Here is a 21,257-nt window from a genome sequence, read left to right as displayed (position 1 = left end):
TATTAATGTAGTAGAAGAAATAATAATTCTAGATGCAAAGGGTGAAACAAGATTAACTTGGGCTGGTTTTTTTCTTAAAATAAAGGAACTTTGAACTCTCACTTAAGAATACTAGAGAAAGTCATATACATATATATGTTCAGGTACTGCACTATTTTAGATCTTATACAGCTACTGAGAATATTTGAAAAGTAGGCCTTACACTGCTTCTGTCTTCTCTTCCTCTAGTGCAGTGTTGTTTGCAAGCAAACTGCTGTATTACTCATGTCTCTCAGCAAAGAATATTTGCCCTTGGGTGGGTGGTGTGGGGGCTTTTCTTTGGTTGTTTGGGTTTTTGTTTGTTTGGTTTTTTGGTGGTTTTTTTTTAACTGGCATTAAAAAAAAAAAAAAAGGAATGTTGCTTTTCAGTAGTCAGAATCCATGTTCCAATGTGACTGGCCTACTTTTTTTAAATTAGGGTCAGAGCACTGAGAGTTGCAGGCTAAATGCTTTCAGTTTTCATACTGAAAGTAGGAGTCGTTCTTATGTCACAGGCAAGTACTTCATTGGTGATATGCACCGTTGCAAGTTAGCTGGGCATCCTGTATGAATACGGGATTCTAAAGAGATTATGCTTAGAAATTCTTCATGCAATTAGAGGATGGAGGAAAAATGTATTATAATCTTAATAGCAGTACATCCTTCCTTCATCAGTGGATTTCCTTAAATACCGCTTTAATAATGCCTGTAAAGATTATTTGATTATCTAGATGTGCAAAACAGGTGCTGTTCCTGGTAAAAGTACTGGGCTTCATTCTTAAAGCAGTGGATGTATCTATGACTTTAACCCAGAGTGTTTCTCAGCTCACACTTAAATAAGAGGCTTCAGTTGAATGAGTGTGGATGTTTCAAATGAATATGCTTTGTTTCCGTTTACCTGTTCTTCTGAAAATTGTTTCTGCTGTACAGCTTGCACATAATGAAAATGCACAGTAAGCAAGATCAACAGCAGCAAATTCTTTACTTAGCAGTCATTTAATGTTATTCCTGCTTTCATTTTTATGATAGTTGGAATGGTAACAAAACCAGCGAGTGAGCAGTCCCAGGACTTTTCAATACACAATGAAGACTTTCCAGCATTACCAGGCTCCAGCTACAAAGACCCAACATCGAGTAACGATGACAATAAATCTGTAAGTAAACCTCAACTCTTCTTTTATTTCAAGTGATCATACTTCGTTTGATTATATATTAAAATTGACAGTGGCTATATTTGTAGTGTAAGATTTTAAACATTTGCATAAGTGACATTTCATTTATGTCCATGTAAATGGAATTTTTGGTCCCAGCAGTCACTGTGACCTTGCTTTTTCAATTTTATGACTTCTGTGTATCCTTTTATATTTTGGGGAGGGGCCAGGGAGCAACTTGCAAGAACACCTCAAAATTTATTTTTGAGCATTGCTATATATTTTCCAAGCTTTGCAATTCATAGTTTCTACCAATTCCAGCTCATTTTTCTCTCTTGGTACCTCTCATCATTAGCAGTAATTTACACATTGTAAAATCTTTCTTGAAGGCTGTCGAATGATTTAAGAGTTAGGTGGTACAATATCACTTGAAAGTAAAATTCTTGTTGGGGAAATGTACTCTTTTAATAGAGATAATTGCATTCATAGGTAAGTTGTAGACTAGAGGGATACTCTGAATCTTAGTTATTGTTGTGCTTATCATGCATTAGGTATATAGCTTAGATCATACGATGATGAGTTTTTTGTTGTTTACTCAGAAAGATTTGTAATAAAAATTGCTTTTATATTAGAAATGAGAGGTGAATAAAATTTGGATGGCAGAGAACAGTTGCTACAGTATTTTGACAAAATGTTCTAGTTTCTAATTGTTTTATTACTTACAATTGAAAAAATATGTTGATCAAGGTGGCATAAATACTGGTGAGTAGGTAGTTGGTGTGACTACAATTCATGTGAAAATGAAACTGTTCAAAAAGGGATGGGAGGTAGCCTAGCCCCCAGATGTTGTGGTCAGGTCTATCGTGTGGAACATGTTCTGATGTAGTAAGCACTGAATACAAGAAGGAACGAAGGAGTAAATGTGGTTACATTGTGTTAATACAGACTTGTTTTAAAAAATAATAGAGTAAATAATATTTCTGGGAGATATCTTTTGTCAGTACATGGGCTCCTGGAGCCAAGTCTGTTTTCTTGCCAGACATAATGTTTACCCTCTTTCCTGATAGTTGCAAATGTGCCAACTGTGTGTTACTTACGCCTGAAGTTGGCTTGAGTTGCTACGTTGTGGAGCGTTCTGCAGGAGCAAGATTGTATGGGAAAAATACATGATGTCATGAGTCCAAAATACCTCCAAGACACAGGCGTTTGGGGTAGTCATTGTATATTCAAACTCGGATATAAAATATTTTCTTATGCTTTTAAACTGCAAGCTTCAGGCTCATTAATAGCCATTATTGTTTGACAGGTGTTCTTTAGGAAGTGGTAAATACTACATAAGGTTTGTCAACAGAACTCAAGACCTTCAGCTTTGTTCCATTTAGTGCCTAATTTATTAGAGTGACTTGATGTACTGGTTTACTGTGCTTGACTGAAAGATAAGATCAACAAGTTCTTCCATTTTGGTTTGTTTCCATCATACCAACTCTGAAAATTACTTTTAATAGAATTTGAGTACATCAGGCAAAACATCATCCAGCACAGATGGGCCCAAATTTCCTGGAGATAAAAGTTCAACTACGCAAAACAACAACCAGCAGAAAAAAGGGATCCAGGTGTTACCTGATGGTATGTGTCATTCCACTTTTTCTTCTTTAGAAGTTTTGACAATCATTTAGATCACCTTGTTGATTCCTGCACTTCTTGAAAGGAGAAAATTAATTTATTCTTCTTCCCCAGGTCGGGTTACCAACATTCCTCAAGGGATGGTGACGGACCAGTTTGGAATGATTGGCTTGTTAACATTCATCAGGGCAGCAGAGACAGATCCAGGAATGGTACATCTTGCATTAGGAAGTGATTTAACAACACTAGGTCTCAATCTCAACTCTCCTGAGTAAGTTTCTGGTTTTTAGTACTATCTTCAGTTTTGGTTTTATTACGCTGTCACCCGTAATAGGCTCACTTAGCTCACATGACTGTCAAACCCACAAGGTATTTTGTCCGATAAAATTTGAAAATGTAATTACAGTAAAATAAAATTTTCATAAACAGGAGAATTGTGCTTTAAGGCATACTGAGATCTTGTTATGCAAGCTTTCAATAAATCTAGTGGCTTTGCTTATTCTCATAACTACTTTAGGACTTTCTTGAAGGGATTGACAGTGCATTGTTAATAAATAACCTGTACACATTATTTTTCAGATAATATTCTTTGAAAATATCTACACTTAACTCTCAGCAATATGAGCAGTAAATTTGATTAATGTTAGTGAATAGTAAACATCCCATCTGCAGTGTTATTCTGCACCAAAGAGAAATTTAAATTAAAATGTAGTTCTTTACTTAGCTTCTAGTAATTCAGTTTACCTAACTTCAGTCACCTAGGCTTCCTATAGAGGCAGTGGAGAGTAAAGCAGTTAGCAACTCCACTAATGGTAAGATAAGTGCTTAAGATAGTTGAGCTGAATCACCAGCCCAGGGTGCCTCTTTTCCTCCAGTAGTTGCAGAAGCAACGTAGATCAGTTTGGACAAAAACACTTACCTTGTAGGTGGCACTAATTGTGAGGGAAATACAGTTTCTGGTACTCTGAATTTTAGCTGAGAAACTCCCATAATTATTTTTTTTTTCAACAGAGATACACACAGTGTTAGCCTTATTGATGGGCTAGTATATGCATTTTAAGGTTTGCACATAATATATAGACAAAGACCAATCAGCATACCCACATAGAATTTCCAGTTCTGTATCAAAAAGCTGGTTTTATTTTATATTACAGAAAAGCTTTACAAACAGCCTGCGCAGTTTTCAGAGTCTGGCCTGCCATCTTGCCTGATACAGAAATATCCTTTGCTTTATGAATTGTCACTTGGAAAGCTAAAAGCATTTCATGTGTGGAAAGCCACAATTTTCTGCCTTCTGAGATACTTCTGATGATAGAAATACCTGTCTGACTTAAACACTTAGCACAATAAAAGTGCTTTTAGAAACAAAATTGTACAATTCTCTATATATCTGTAATGGTTTGAATTAGCCATTATAACTCCTGCTTTTGTATACATTTTCTGTGCAGGCAGGTTAAGATTTATTTTGGTTGCTGAAAGAATGATTATGCATTGCCTGGACAGACCTGTATTTCTTTGTGAAGATATATACTTCTAATTCCTTTAGAATAAGTTAAAATTCGACATAAACAAAAATGGGAAAAAAGGGCATTATTTCAATTAATTCTTTAGAGATTGTGTAGCTGTTTGCTCATGTTCTGAAGCTTTCTGAAATATTCATCAAATAGGCTGTAGACTGCCCAATACCTCCTTAAAAAATGTTAAAATAGGAGATTTTTATTTGTATCATAGAGGCAACAGAGTGCACAAATTCTCAGATTTTATTGCATACAGAGGTTCTGTCTCAGTCTGTAGAATCCTGGATTCTTTGCCCTAGGAAACCAGACATCTAGAGCATGCATGAGGCCCCTCTTCTTGGAGCTATGCCTGTCCGTGCTTTCAGTAGAGGGAAAGGTTTAATTATTTTCAAAATCTATATTTTTTTTTTTGCCACTGAAATCTTCCTTCAGGCTCTAAAGCATGCTAACATGTAAGATTGACACCACTTGATCAGTGTAGTTTTTGGCCCATATAGCTCAGCTGAGAGCTGCTTATGTCCAAGTCATTTGGTAGGTTTCCAATATTTTTATAGTAATTATTAGACCTTTGACAGGGTGCTGAAGTTTCATTTACAAAACTTGCCATAACAGTATGTTATCATGGGTAATAGAATGCTGTCATGGTTGGTGAGACACTGGAACAGGTTGTTCGGAGAGCTAGCTGATGCCCCATCCCTGGAAGTGTTCAAGGCCAGGCTCGATCGGGCTTTGAGCAACCAGGTCTAGTGGGAGGTGTCTCTGCCTTTGCAGGGGGCTTGGAACTAGATGATCTTAAAGGTCCCTTCCCACCCAAACCATTCTGTGATTCTCTGATTCTATGAGTCTTGGTCCTGTAGATTCCCATAGCAGTTTTAAACACAATTTTACTCCACATCTTACAGAGAAAACAAACAAATGTAACTATTTTAGGAAAATGGGCTGGAAATTTCCTACTCTCTTTCCTTCTCACCCCAGGTAGTGATTTTGGTTGTGTGGTATGATTTTTAGGTTTGAGATTGGTTGTGGGGATTTTGTGTTTGCTTGGTTTGTTTTTTGTGTTTAATTTTGATTTCTGCTTTTCCTTTCTTCAGAAATCTTTATCCCAAATTTGCATCACCGTGGGCATCATCACCTTGTCGACCTCAAGACATAGGTAAGAAAGAAATAACCAATTAATTCAATATTAATGTTTTCAAATTATATTCATTTACATGTCTTAATAGTTGCATCAATTCCGATTCTTTTTTAGACTTCCATGTTCCATCTGAATACTTAACTAACATTCACATTAGGGATAAGGTGAGTATATGTTGTGTGTGTGTGCTTATTTTTTGTTAATTTATTACAAGTAATTTTCTGATTATTTTTTTTCTGATAGGTAGTGTTCAAAATCAGTGCATTTTATGGATTTCCTCAGTCTTTTTAGGAACAGTGATGCATTAACTGGCTAGTTGGACACATCATGTACCCATTCCACCTTAGAAAAAGAAAGGGAAGACAAAACTGAGAATGTGCATGGTTAGCTAAAGAACACATTATGCTTTTAAGAGTATGCCCTTCATGCAAAGCAGAAGTTTATTATAATCCAGATACAGTAATGTTCAAATGCCATATTAAATTGAGATATTTCTTCCAGAGATAAGCTCAGAGTTACAGTTCAATATATTCTCACGTTTATCTGTTGTTTTCCATATCTACATGAATAGGGATTTTTTCTTAAATGTGGTTTTTCAGCTGTTACAGTTCTGTGAGAGGGATCACTGAAAAATATTGTAAGAAATTGTAGTAATGTTACTTAATAAAGTGTGAAGTGAGCAAATACATGTAAATTACTTTTTAATTAAAAAACAAAATTTAAGTAGATGAGACTAAACACAGATGCAGGGAGGAAATTCTGTCTTTCTGGTTCATTATTCTGTTTATTTTTCTGTTCTATCTTTTAAGTTGGAAAGGTTAACTAGAAGTGAAGAAAAACTGTTTGTTTTAATAATTATTACTCTTGTTATATTAGAGTATAATTTGCAACACACTTAGGATGGAAGCACATTCTGGGTGTATCCTTGTGTTATTTAAGCGAGATAGTATGTCTTAAAACATTTCTCTATTGTGATTTTTCATCCTCATTTTCTTCAATCTTTTGCAGCTGGCTGCAATAAAACTTGGCCGATATGGAGAAGATCTCCTGTTTTATCTCTATTACATGAATGGAGGAGATGTATTACAGCTATTAGCAGCAGTAGAGCTGTACGTTCAAACTATTTTGTCAGTCTTATATGATTTAATCTATTGCAGTAATGAAGTAGTAGATGTAAAAAAAACCCCACCCAAGTTAGACACTGAAAGAAGAATCTTAGTCAATCTAAAGCTGGAAACCTTTTTTTAAATACCTCCTCCAACCTTGGTTCCATTCTGTACTTTTTTTTTCATTCATATAACAGAAGTCAAAAGTCTGTGTCAGTCATCATGAAACATCTAACTTATCATCAGCAAAATGAAAACCAGTAAATAATCATAAAGAGAACGTGTTGACTTTTTAAAGTTTCATAGTTTGAGATGTAATAATTGTACGGAAGAGGTATGAGACTGCAGTATAATGATGTCTTAGAAATTTTGTTTTGGTTTTGAATGCATTGCATAGTTTTGATTGAAACCCTTAACATTGTATTTTTTTATGTCAAATTCAGGTAACTAACACTAAAAAATATTTTTCCTTCCTATTAAAAATGAAAGATTTAACCGGGATTGGAGATACCACAAAGAAGAACGAGTATGGATCACCAGGGCACCCGGCATGGAGCCAACAATGAAAACCAATACGTATGAGAGGGGAACATATTACTTCTTTGACTGTCTTAACTGGAGGAAAGTAGCTAAGGTATCTGCAGATTTTTTAAGTCTGTCAACCATGTATTTTTAAAAGGACAAAAGTAAAACCTAACCTCCTCGCCAAAACTTTTTAAGCTCCTGTTCAACTTCATTATCTTTATTTCTGATCTGTGAGGGAACAGAGGTTGCTTAAAGCTCTTGCTTGTTTATGTAAAAGGAGGAGTTGCCTCTGTTTGCTGTGTCCTTTAGGAGGTACGAGGATGTAGAACTTACGAGTTTTGTTCAAAATCAAAAGCTTTATTCAAGCACAATTATAGAATAGGAAGCATTATTTGGCACTTCAGAATTTGTACTTGCAGATATTTTATTGTTTTGCGTTAGAAAATTCAATAGGGAGCTACCACGTTTCACTTTGGAATTAAAAATAGGTATGGGGGAGCTCTTTATCTGGGGGTAGGGCATGAACTGGGTTTTTTTGTTTCAGTGTTGCTTGTTTTTTGTTTATTTGTTAGTTTGGGTTTTTTTTGTTTGGTTGGGTTTTTTTGTGTGGTGGTTTTTTGTTTGGTTTTTGTTTTTTTCAAATATTGTCTCTCCTTGAGCATCCTGCATGACTTGTGCACTGCTGTTTGAACATTAGAGTACTTTGAAATAAATAAATTTCTGTTAGGGTGGAGGCATATTTTCATGTTGCTTGTTTTCTGTATTCTAGGCCAAGAGGCATTAAAAAAATTCAAAAGCTGTGGCCTTCTCACTTCTGATAATCTTTTTGTTCCTTTTTGACCTTGAATAGTGTCAGTAATGTTCACCCTTTACTTGTTAGATGAAGAAATTCATAGGCGTTCTTAGTATTCTCCACCTTCCCCCAAGAGAAGTAATTTTCAGTATCTTCCAACTTTTAAGACTATCCAGCTTCCAATTCCAGTTTTTAAGATCATCTTGTACAATGCCTTTTCCTTGCTAGACCCTGATTTCTGTACTTCCTCTTCTCCACTAAAGCAGATTTTTCTGGTGCAGATATGTACCGAAACACTGAGAAATCAGGAGTGCTAATGTTTGCTAACCTGGCAAGAGGTGTGTTCTTTTGAACACATAAAAGCTGTACAAGGTGATGCATTCAGCCTAGCTGGAGCTGAAAAAAAAAACTGAATTCACAATATACATACAGTCATTACACCTACCTAGAGTCTGCTTGAGTTAAATAGTTTATCAAGAATCTTGTTCCCTACTTAAGTTTGGCTATATGAGAATTCATGGAAGCAGCATGATTTTGATTCAAGTTTTAACTGATATTGGATTCATCAATGAAAGAGCAAATATGAAGCTTCCATGTCGGGCCTTCTGTAGATATGGTATCACTCTCTTGCTTTCCTCTAAAAAAACACTTAACAGATCAGACTAGATTAATCTTGAGGCCTTGAATTCAACAAATGTGATTCCAGCACATTGGAACTCTCTTTTGTTGTTCCACAGGCTTAAGTATTTGTTCAATTAGAAATCTTTTCACCTGAAGCCTAACATGAATTGTTTGCTGAAAAGCCCTTTCATTTCTGGGAGCAAGTTGCATCTATACACTTGGAGATAATGAAATTTTGCTTTAAATAGTTACACATCTGTTGATGTGGTTTTGGACATCAGCTTTAGATTAAAGGGAATAGAGTTCAGTGTTCTCCCTTCTGTTAAGTGCATTACATTTCTTTCTAGCTAGTATATTGAAGTTTGCCATCATCTAGATATTGACTAGGTATGATGGTTTTTTTTGGTTTCTTCTCCCCTCCCCTTGGTAAATGTGCTTAGTCTGTGCAGGCTCCCCTCAGAAATTAGCTTTTTAGTTGCCTCAAATGATGTGGAAAGGCTCTTCAATCCATTTGCATATCTGAGTCATTACCCCTACTGCCTTTCCTGTGACCATAAGAAAACCAGGATTTTGTAACTGAGGGTTTTAATGGCAAGCCCTATTTGTCTGGTTTTTCACGTGTAAGGTGATGTAAGAACTTTAAAGCAAAAGTGTCACTCCCCTCAAAAAGAAAACGCAAACCAAAGGAAAGTTTTAATTTTTACTTGAGTTGTTTATTTGCTGCTTGGTATAATTTATTAGGTTTCCCAAGACACTGTTTAAAGCTATATTATTATTATATAAGATGATCAGACAGGAAGTAATTACCTTTTGAAAGGATAGATTTCTTCTTGGGAGTCAATTGAATATGTTCCATTTATTTATGAGCAAGAAGAGCCTCATGAAGGTTCATATATCAATGAAATTGAGTTTTTACCCTATGTGGAAACAGTTCTTTTACCAGAAGTGGTACCCATTGCATAAGGATAGTAACCTCTTTGGTGTCTCATCTGTTTCTATCTGTAGTAAATGTATGAAGCTGCATTATTTAAAGGCAGTATCTCCTCTATTTGTAGTCCCGAGTGCTGTCCTGAAATTCAGCATCCAATGCCTTAGGTGTTAATTAGCACATTACCTCCTTCCTTGTTTAAAGATGAGTTTCATCTAGTAGGCATTCCTGGAGATACTGCAGTGAAAGAGATACAAGTCACTACTCTTCTCCAAATGATTTTGCCCAAGATCTACCCAGTTTCTCTTATTTTTACTTTGCAGACTGAAAATAATTCCCCCAACATTAAGAAGCAATTGGTAGCTAGTAAGGAGAGGGATAGTATTTTCTAAAGTTTTGCACCAGCAGCGGTAAGCTAATAAGGAACATGATTATTTTTTTTCCATAGAGAGAGATAATGTCTCTTCTTTTGGGCTTGTGTACTCTCAATGTAGACACTGGAAGTGGAATATTAGCTTGAAGTTGTTATATAATTTTAGTTTGGTGCAAAATACAGCAGGCAAGTTGAGTATTGATCACAAGGAAGCTAGAGAAGGATTTGGGGAAAATTGCTCTTTTGGGGACATGGGAAAGGAATCAATCACTTGCTGGAAATAATTCTGTGATGTTTCCATCTATGATAAATAAATAAGAGCTTAAGTGCATGATGGGGGTGATCTTGGCATTATATCAATTCTGATACTAATTTCATGGAGGAAGACTAACTCAGACTTACCATAACAAGAATGGCAGTGTTTGATAACTGTGTTTAGCTTTGAATGTGAAAAAAAGTATAGCTAGAACTACTACATTTTTAGTGAATACTGGGAATATCAGTTCCTTAGAAGGCCACAATAGTAATTGCTGCTTAATAAGTTTCATTAGCTTTTTTTAGAAGCAGTCAGACAAGAATTATTTATGATAAATTACTCATTCTTACATGTGCAAATCAGATTGTTTTTCAAGGTGCTTTATACATTTGTTGTTCTAGTGCTAAAATACAGGGCAACACATATTTTCATGTGTTTTGTTGTGCAGACATGGTACGTTATCCATTGTGGGCTTATATGATTATTTTACCTAAATTATACTGCATTACAATAGATACAGTGAAATACAACAGTTTAGGTAATATTTTTAAACCTAAAGACTAAATTTGTAAACACAAAAAACAGATACACTGTAAGAGATTTATTTTTTTTTGTACCTTAGATTGGCTTTATCAAACCCCAGTAAACTAAACTGAATAACTTCTTCCAAGAAAACATCAAATAATAACCTTTTTTTATTAAGCTGTAGGCTCTGTATTTTATATTCCTAACAGATCACAGATTGAAGAAGGAAATGCCACCAATTAGCTGAGTACTGAGACAATTCCTAAACTGTTAGGAAATCAAATGAAATTAATTCTGTGTTGATATGTGGTAGTAAATAGTCAAAAAAATATGAATGAAAATAAACTTCAAATTCACCTTAGATGCAAAACAAAATGCAGGAAAGTGCTGATTACAGGTATGTTTGTATATGGTTTTCCATTCTAGGACATGTGCAAAGTACAGTACAGTTAAAGACACTGATTTTTCACTGAGGATTTGGCTGTGTAGTTTGCTGCCGTTGAGGAGACGTGAGAGAGGAAGTAGATCCAAGACCAAAAATGCCTTCTACAATTGAACACATACTAAATCCTGGTTTAAATAGTCTGAAGTAAACTGTCTGGAATTTCTCCTTTGAAAAGTAAGGAGAATTAATTCCTTTTAAGGAATAAGATTATAAAACCCTTTTACTTTGATTTTGTAGTTATAAAACACAGAATTCTTTATGGAAGAGAAGGTTAAGTTCCAAGTGTTTATTTGCTTTTAAGGCTTGCTGCCTATATTTTATTACTTCCTGTCCTTTTGAGATCAGTATTAATTGACATACTTCTTTAATTGCTAGAAAGTTACATTTTTTCTTCTAATACAGATTTGCCATAGCATTTTAACTCAGCCCCTAATTTAAATTTATGTCTTTGCATCCATCTTTAAGCCAGTATAAATACTGCTTTTCCATCCTGTTTGGAATTTTTGAGCTACCTGAGGGATTTCTACCATCACCTTTGATGGACTTACACAGTCCAGAATACTTTGGCCTCAGGGCACTTCCTATTCAGCTTCCTTTTTGTTTTGCTTTACTCTATTAATCCTATGTATCACCTTAAGCAGTTCTCTCTTTAGTATTCTTACCTATTGTTATTTGTACACATACAAACTGATGTAACTTTACCATCAAAACAAGTTTTCAGGATGACATAAGAAACGATTTATTTGCATAGAGCAATAATTTGGTGTCACACGTGGTAGAAGTTTCCACCCACGTTTAGTATTAATTATTCTTGGTTAATAAAAGGTATTTAATTTTTAATAATTACTTCCATGTGGAAAATAAAGCAACAGGTGTTTGTCAGTGGATAAATGGCACTCATTTTACATTTTATTTGTATTTGTTTATATTAAAAAATATCCATGCTGCTGGTCACATCCTAAACCACAATAGCCCTTGGAATGAAAAGCAGAAAGCATAAAATATACTTGTAATACAATTATTTTTCTATATGTAATAAATAATTGCCTTTTAGTTTTCAAAAGTATTTGGTCAATGAGTTCTTTTTTTGCTATTGTCATTTATAACTTTAGTTGTTCTTACACACTGCTGGACATTGGACTTGAGTGTTACTGACACAGATGTACATCAAAAGGGCTCTTTTAAGCCTCTTTGTTTTAAAAATTGAATGACAGTTTGAAGTATCAACTCAGATACTTCTAAAGAAATTTTGGTAGGGAATCACATTCTTTCTTTTAAATGAGAGGCTTCCAACTTGTAACACAAGAAGGACAAGCTCAAGCTCTTGGGCATGTCTTTCAGACATGCCTTGCTTGCAGCTACTACTGCCAGTAGAGGCATGGAACCACCTTAGGTTTGGAAAACCCTTTTTAGACTACTGACGTTGTCCTACTGGTTTAAGTAGCCATTTTCTGTAGGTAATTTTGAAGGCATTTCAGAGTTCCTGGAGGTTCTGGTAACTGATGGAAGCTTTTATTATTAACCCTTCTCTTTGTTTACAATTCTGTGAAAGAAGTAGTTCCCCAACAGCTGACCATTAATTGATAGCGATCTGCAGACCCTCCCCTGGTTATGTGCAAAATGGAAACTTTGAAAGCCATGAATGGGAAAGTAGTTTGAGCAGTATATTTTTTTAATTAAAAAATTACTCCAGAGTTACTGAAGGTCCACCCAATCTAAACCTGCCTTTGACACCAAAATACCCGCATAGATTTGTACACCTTGATACTGCTTCCGACAAAAAGAGGGAGCAGTCATCTCTTTAGTATCAGCACATCTGTTTGTGTCTGCACAAAAAAAGAACATAGACCAACTGGCATGCAGTGTTAATTAGGAATGCCACAAGCAATTGCCTTGTATATATAGCCTAAAAAAGCCCAAACAAACTCATCACTAAAATTGATTTTTAAAAAAACCAAGAAACTAATAACTAAAAACCCCTGTGGTTGGAGTAGGGAGCAGGGAACCAGAAGAGAAGCAGATGTGCATCACTTCATTGCAGATCACTGTAACCTCATGTAGGTTTTCCTAGGATTTTCCAGGTTGAGGGATGATGTTCTCTGGGGAATACTGGCTTGCTGAATGCTTAGCATTTTCCCCTACTTTGTTTCCTTACCATGCTCAATATTTTTTCTATGCTTGATGCACCTTGTTTTGCCTTGAAGAAGAAGTTCTGGGAGTTGGAGTTCCTAGATTTTATTTCTGGTCTTGTGTTGACTTGGTCTTTAGTTTCTCTACCTGTAAAAACTGAAATACTACACTATTTAGTCCCTTCAGGGAGTACTCTAAAATAATCTGTTCACTACTCTTAGTGTTTTAAGCTTGCTCTGCCAGATACACATAATGTTCTGCTGAGGTTCTTCACTGAGTTAAGCAAAATAAATTGCATGTTTCCAGAGTAGCTCTTGAATTAACAAGTAGCCACGTTAAAGAAAAATTCTGAAACTTTTGTTTACTCGTGCAATTAAGATAAAATGAGGATGAGACAGAGTTAAACTGCTGAAAGGATCTGAAAAATACAAGGCTGAAGTAAGTCCTTGTACTTTTTTTGCATGAATGAAGTAACAAGCACCAAATGTCAAAGTGCACTAATTAGGGTTGTGTGCACGAATTAAGGTCACAGGGAAGGAAAACATGTTTCTCACTGTAATAATCAGGATGCATTTAGATTATCAGGGGTGGTTACAATCTTAATAGTAGTTGTTATAGTCAGAATAAGAATTCCTATTGGATTAGTGAAATGTTTTAAAATTACACAAACCAGACATTCTCAAATGAAAGTCAGGTGATTTTGCTGGTGAGACAGTAAAGCTGCTTATTTATGAACCAGTAGCCTGTGTGGCATCTGGGCACATGGGCAAAGATTTTGATTCTGTGTGGTTGTTTATAAAACAACAGCAGAACTTCGCATGAAAGATGTTGACAAAGAGCTATATAGGAACAAGGAGCTCAGGATGTACAGGAGGGCTGGGTAAGTGTGAAGCTTAAAATTTAAGTATGAAATGGGGTGGAATATTTTGCTAAATTCTGGTTTAAATAGGTTTCAGTAGTTCATGTCTAGAGTTTTCTAAAATGTTCCCCAGTTTTGTACTAAGGAGTCATCTTGCTAGTTTAACTTGCACTTGGGTCTGATAGTGTGGCATAAAATATCCCAGAACTGCAGGTCATCCAAAATATGTTTCTCTACATCTGAGCTGTGGAAAGGCAGAAGCTTTTATTCATAGTTCAGCTTAATGCCATGATTGTATATTTGTGTTTTGTGTATGTATATATATTAAATTGTTGGAGATAGTAACTGGGGTTTGCAGAGTAGTGTAACATTAAAAAGGAGACCCTACATGCTGCAGGTGTAATGGCTCAGGATATTGACTTTTTCCTAATTAAAATACGGAATCCTGGAGAGCGAAATCCGGTGTTTCTGCCTCGAGATAAGGAAGCTGATCTCTTCCATATTTGTACTTTTCAAGCCTGGCTGGTAGAACGAACAATTCTCAATGGGTAAATGATATGTTGTTTTATTTGGTTTTGTCTTTTTTTTATTATTTTAATTGTAGGAGTTCCACCTGGAATATGACAAACTAGAAGAAAGGCCTCATCTGCCATCAACCTTCAACTACAACCCTGCTCAGCAAGCCTTCTAAAGACTTCTCTTTTCTTGGGGTATGGCTGTCTCAGCACAATACTCAACATAACTGCAGAACTGATGTGGCTCAGGCATCTTGGTTTTAATTCCTTGAGGATCTGGCAATTGGCTCATGCGAAGGGTCACCATTTGAGGTCCTGCCTTACTAATTATGTGCTGCCCAACAACTAAATTTGTAATTGTTTTTCTTTAGTTTGAGCAGGGTCTGAATTTTTGTTTTTGTTTTATTTTTTTGCCAGCAGACAAGCTTGGGTCTGTAAAGACAAGCAAGTACACTGACAAAAGTTTACCACTTAGTTTTCCAAAATGTAAAAACAAAAAAAAAAAAAAAAGACAAAAAATTAGACAACAAAATTTGCATTGTTCATTGTAGCACTATTGGTAATAAAAAATGTTTGTGCATTTTTATGTGAAGATCCTTCTCGTATTTCATTTGGAAAGATGAGCAAGGTTTGCTTCCTTCATTTTACTTCCCCTTCTGTTTTTGAAAGGCAGTTTTCGCCAAGCTTAATGCAAGAATATCTTGACTGTTTAGAAGAAAGATATTGCCACAGTCTCTGGTTAGTTTCCAGAGTTGTGTATTACTGAGCTTCATCTTTCCAGAATGAGCAAAACACTGTCCAGTCTTTGTTACGATTTTGTAATAAATGTGTACATTTTTTTTAAATTTTTGGACATCACATGAATAAAGGTATGTATGTACGAATGTGTATATATTATATATATGACATCTATTTTGGAAAATGTTTGCCCTGCTGTACCTCATTTTTAGGAGGTGTGCATGGATGCAATATATGAAAACGGGACATTCTGGAACTGCTGGTCAGGGGACTACTTTGTCGCCCTGTGCACTAAAGGGCCAGATTTTCAGCAGCCAAGGACATCCATACCCAAGTGAATGTGATGGGACTTCAAGAAGTGAACTGAGACAATTCACTCTGGCTGTTTGAACAGCAGCGTTTCATAGGAAGAGAAAAAAAAAAAAGATCAATCTTGTATTTTCTGACCACATAAAGGCTTCTTCTCTTTGTAATAAAGTAGAAAAGCTCTCCTCACTGCAGTGTTGACTTTGATTTGAGATTGTGAAATTATTTCTTCAACAATGAAAAAGGAAAAAAAAAACTGTTGAAGTATTAAAACTATCAAGCTGTACAGTGGTTAAGACACTTGAAGAGTCTTTTTGCTGCTGACAAGTAAATTTCTGAGAGAGTTTTTTGTTCTTTTCCACAGCCAAAAAGTTTGATGGACCTTCATTTCAGATCCCCACTCTATAATAGCATGTACTGTTTAGAAAGGTGGGTGGGTAACATTGCAAACAGTATAAAGGTGCTTCAAGAATTCATTACAGAAGGAACACTTGGAAAAATCTTTAGAACTGATCGTAGCTTAGTTCCAAGTTAGTATGTTCCCCCTTAAAAACAGAAATACATTTCATATGATGGTCACCACTATTTGAACTTCCACACACAAGCGAACATGAATATACACTGCTTCTGAAAACTACAGCTGCTCTGTAGAGTGGAGGAAGAAAAGCCTGAGCCGTTTAGATAGTTTCCTTTTTCTTGGTGTGAGTGCCACTTCTCGTTGCATTGCCTCTGGTGATGCAAACCATGTCAAAATACCTGAAATTGCCAAAGTGAGAAAAGACAGCAAAACATGTCAGGGAGTCGTTGGTTTTTATTTTCAGGTTTTGAGCTGGTTTTCTATGTAGTGCAAAACCAGCTTTTTAGCATGTATTGAATTGCGCTTGGAAGTTGGATTGTTGATGGAATTGCTGTGGCTCTGGGTCAGGTGTATAGCAATTTTGAATTCTGCACTTTTTTACTATCCATTTTAAGATTGTACACATAAAAAGATAAGCCTGTTGATGGTGGATTTTAAAGATTAAAGCAATCTGCCTTCTCAACTTGATAGAAGAAGATGGTTATAATTCAGATGATGGCTAACAGCTGTAAAAGATGGTGGCTTTGTCTTTTTCCCAAATCTGAGTAAATACAAACATATATTTGACTATTCAGACATAACTTTATAAATTTTAAAAGGGGTATTTTTTTCTTGCTCACTCCACGTGTTACATTTATTACTGTCAAGAAGTCCGCTGTGATCTTTGCTTTTTTTTTTTTTTTAAGGATTCCTGAAATGTTGTTTAGATCTTCAAATCAAATGTGATTATTTCTTATTATATGGGCTTGGATTTTTAAAGTAATTTCTCATCTGCATAGTCAGTCTGATGAAAATGAGCAACAGGTATGGTAAAGGGAGCAAGATAATTTACAGTAAAAATGGTATCTTTACTAAATACCTATGATACCTTAAAAACATTTAAGCTGAACTTGGGAGCTTAAGTTACCCAAAAAGTTCTTCAATCATGCAGTGCATTCAACTGCACGATACTTCAAAAATTGTAGACACTTGATTTTAGCAAATTTCTCACCTGTGAACAAGGAACTGGTGCTTTGCTCCTTCCGAGGGGAAGAACAGTGGCTCTCATTTGTTGATTAAATTAGCATATATGGAGACTTTAAGATCTGTGACTTAATGTCACGTTGCACTCCTGGTTGAAGCAGGTTTAAACAGAAAACAAGATGTAAAATTGGAAACACTTTTTAGCTGATACGACATGAATTAAAAAAATGGAAAGAAAACCATTCTGCCTTTTTTTCTGAAAAGAAAAAACCTCAGCCCTCATTTACACATATACACATTTGGCAAACTGGCAGCTGAATCCATCTGGAGATTTTTAACACTGACAATTGAGGTCTGAGGCTTGTTTAATATGTTTTTACACTCCACTAGCACTCTGAATAAGAATAGAATGCTATTTTAAGAATACATTTATTTGAGATGTGCACATTGTGCAACAGTGTGCCAGGTAAGTTCTGGGTAGGAAACCCTGGTGTTCTTGGAAACAAGTAGTATTCTTTTTTCTGGCCTATATAACACACTCATATCCATGGCTTCTGGCTGCGTATTTTTTATACATCTTTACTGAGTGGTTAGCTCCAGTTTCTCTGGAAGCCCACTACCCTGAATTTCCAGAGTGAAAATGGGTTTCACCCATTTGATTATCCCTAATATTGCCAAAAACACTCATGGACGTTACTTCAACAGTTATTGCTCAAGCCACCCCACTTATGGGAAAATCAAGGGTACCAGGGAGTCATGGAGGAAGAAGGTAAGGACACGCCAGCTGGGTGTTTAAACAAACAAACCACCCAGGACTCAGTTTTGCCTGCCTAAGTACCTGGTGCCACAAACAGTTAAGCATGTGAGAACCTTCATGGGCTTGATTAATCTAATTGAAGACCTGAGTAATCCAGGAAATGCTGCCGATGCTCACTTGGGTAAAACTATTTTGCACATGACTGTGACCCCAGTTAAAGTGTCTGTTGCGTGTGGGTCAGGATTCAGGACTGACCACACCACTCTTCCATAGATGTGACATCTGTACAGTACAATGACAGCCATGCCACTTTGCTGCATGTCATGTCTGTAATCTGTCTATCCCTAAGCTGGTATTTTCCATCCTTTTCTATTTCTGTTTTGCAGTTTTCATTGAAAAATAAAAATAAAAATAAAAATATATATATAGATGATATACCTAAAATAAGAACGTGTGTATTGTATTCAGGCACAAAATTGCTTGGGGAGTGCTGAAGGACTATTTTGTTGACCATAAAGAGACCATAAAACCATCTTTGGAACTACCTAAGCAGTGCTGGAAGGCATAGAGGTCTGTGGGGCAGTCAGGTCTATCTTGAATGACTCACAGGTGGCTGTGGCTATTGAAGAAGGGTGTTAAACTGTTAAAAAACATTTTTATAAAGAGATTTGTCACCTAAAAGGAACACACTTTAATTCTTTTAAATTTTCTTTTTATTAAATCCTCATAACTTCTGATTGAAAGTACTTCCATGGCTGGATATTGACTGAAACAAAAAAGAAAGTTTGATTGCCAGCTGCCACGCTTGAGAAGAGCTTCTGAATGCACAGTTGTCATCCTAAGCATGAGGTAACTAGACAGTGCTTTTGATTTAAGATCCTAAATATAGTCATCGTTTCTGTGAATGCAAAAATTCTGAGTGTGGTGAGTTTTCAAATGCTGTACCCTTTCATCATGTTCCTCAAAATTTGCGGCTGCCTAAAATGTATGCTAGTAGAAGTTGAATTCTGGTAAAGAATGCAGATTGGGCAAAGCAGTTAGTCTGGATTGACAACTGAAGCTTTTATTTTCATAAAGCAGGAGAATTAAAATGGTGCAGCTGCTTTTGTTTCTCTCATTCTGGTAAGTGTGTGTGCTCTTATATCCAAAAACGTGAAAGCTTCTCGTACATTTAAAAGACCTGAGGAAATGCAGCTGGGTGACTTATTTTGAAGTTGTGGTTTGAATTACTTCAGTAGGTTTCCCTCTTAAAACCACTTGCCATGGTTTGACACCACTTTACTGTTGGAGTTAAACTCTTTTTTTTTTTAGTAATGTTAAAAGCACATTGAACAATAGTTTTGCATATTACCGATTCAACCCACTTGCAGCACTAACCCAACTTGCTTATTATTTCCTAGACTTAGGTTTATCATTTGCATTTCATGGTCCCTTGTCAAGTATTAACATGCCAATATTGGATGGAATACATCTGAATTTTCCTGCTGAAGCTGCTTTGAGCTCCCTCTGGTTTAACATACAGTCAGTCCAGTGAAGCAGTCAGTTTTTATGGTTGCACCATCCTGCATCACTTGCATAACAGTCCTGATGAAGAGCAAAGGGAAGACTGGTGTCCTGGATCTGCTCAGTCTGGTGCAGACATCGGTGAACTTCCGTGGAAACATCAGCTTCTTTCACAGCTCTGCTTGTGGACAAAAGGGCTGTTTTGGTTGTTCCCCTGCCCCTAGGTGTGTTTATACCAGCCAACTGTCATCTCCCTTGCTTTGAAGGCTTATTCACTCTCTGCTGGACATCACAGTATTGTTACTCTGTGTGTGTGTGTGTATATATATATATATATTTGCTGTTTGCAAAGGCGAGTCCTTATTGTCAGTTTCATGGAAGACAGTCACAAGGACCACTGCTAGACTTCTGCAAGGAAACAGGGATGTTTGAGCCCATTCCTGTTGGCTGGCTCATGTGGGCAGGTGGTGACAGAGCCTCACTACAGCCTGCCCAGCCTCGAGGTATGTGACAGAGGTGACAGAGGCGGAGGCATCCTTGCCACAGGCCTTCAGGTGGGTGATCAGCACTTGGCCACAGGTGTGCCTTCCTCTTGGTGGTGGGGCAAGGGCCTGAAAAAGCAGGTACCAACCTGTTTTCCTGCTGTTGAAAACCTCCTGCAGACTTTAACTTTTGACACCATCTTTTTTCTCAGCTCTGCTGTTCCTGATGCAGCCCATGGTTATAGAGCCAACGTCCCGACTCCTGCCCTCAGCAGAGTTAAAATCTTCACAACAGCCCTTTAGTACGCAGCTTTACTCTCTTACAAATTGGGTATTGCTGATAGTTTTTCACTTCCAACTGATCTAAATAGACATTGAATCTGACTGAGTTACTTGTGTAGAATTTCAAACCTGATGAGATTATCTGGTGAATGTTAAACGCAGTTCACAGTTAAAATACAACCTGAGCATCTCCTTCAACCAGGGATGATGTAGGGATTGCAAGCACACAGGAAGACTAACTCTCAAGGTTACTGTGTCACCCACTGAGCTGTTGCCGTAATTTTCAGCTGACTGCACTTTATGTACAGGGGACAGCAAGGAACAGGAGCGCATCCCCATCGCAGGGAGTCTGACCACCAGTGGTTCAGAAGGTAAGAAAGATGAGAAGTCACAGCCCATCTAAATTAGGAGAGCAGGGCTGGAGCTTCCCTTCAAGTGGCAGGCAACAGTATATTTTTTATACTATGAAAGCTCTACGCAGCAAGCCCCAGCATTAGAGACTGCCATCACCACAAGCATTGGCAGCAATGCCAGACTGATGGGAATGGATGAACAGGGCCAAGGACTCACCAAAATTAATTCAGTTTCTAGTGTAAAAACCCATTGCACATTTAAGTAACAGTAACAATAAACCAGACTTAGAGTTGGCATACATTTTCTGAAACCCTTTGGTATCAGGAAAGGCTACTTACAGAGCAGCTGGCCTGAGGGCAGCATGGCAGCACACTGGTGCAACCAAGGACAATATTTGCATGCATTTGTATTGATGTCACAGCGTGTGGACTCCTAATAGCCTTCCTGCCAAACCTTGCTCAATAGTCCATTTGGAGAACCTATGGATCAACTTTTTAAAATAGAAGTTTGACATTGCACTCTGCATTGGGAAAGTGATTGAAAAAGGCCACCAGAGGAAAGTGCTGTTTCCCGTATTATTTTTCTATGATTTCTGTACCTTCTTGTCTGCTGCATCATCAGGCTCAGCCGTCGGCTCCCAAACTGTCACAGTTTGTTCTACCTAATTGCCTATGATAAAGACTGCAGAATAAAAATGTAACTATTGCTTATGTTACTTTGGCACCAGAGAGCTTGTTCTATTGTGTTGCCAGGGTGGGAAGTGCTGGGTAAAAAC

General features: G+C 36.7%; 1 protein-coding gene across 4 annotated transcripts in view; it reads left to right on the top strand.

The window, feature by feature from the left end:
- CNOT2 (CCR4-NOT transcription complex subunit 2) overlaps positions 1–15,753 on the top strand; it is an 84,975-nt gene extending 69,222 nt beyond the window's left edge. For all 4 annotated transcript variants that reach the window (XM_051615893.1, XM_051615871.1, XM_051615882.1 and 1 more), the window contains 8 exons: positions 1,048–1,172; positions 2,675–2,795; positions 2,907–3,063; positions 5,401–5,462; positions 5,559–5,608; positions 6,453–6,553; positions 7,040–7,184; positions 14,610–15,753. In XM_051615893.1, coding sequence (XP_051471853.1) covers positions 1,048–1,172; positions 2,675–2,795; positions 2,907–3,063; positions 5,401–5,462; positions 5,559–5,608; positions 6,453–6,553; positions 7,040–7,184; positions 14,610–14,696 — 848 coding nt within the window. In that variant the 3' untranslated portion in view covers positions 14,697–15,753. The remainder of the gene's footprint in view (positions 1–1,047; positions 1,173–2,674; positions 2,796–2,906; positions 3,064–5,400; positions 5,463–5,558; positions 5,609–6,452; positions 6,554–7,039; positions 7,185–14,609) is intronic.
- The last annotated feature ends 5,504 nt before the right edge of the window (positions 15,754–21,257 follow it).

The sequence above is a fragment of the Apus apus genome, chromosome 1 (assembly GCF_020740795.1).
Source record: "Apus apus isolate bApuApu2 chromosome 1, bApuApu2.pri.cur, whole genome shotgun sequence".
Classification (NCBI taxonomy): Eukaryota; Metazoa; Chordata; class Aves; order Apodiformes; family Apodidae; genus Apus; species Apus apus.
Note: the sequence above shows the minus strand (reverse complement) of the source record. Positions and strands in the feature narration are given on the sequence as shown.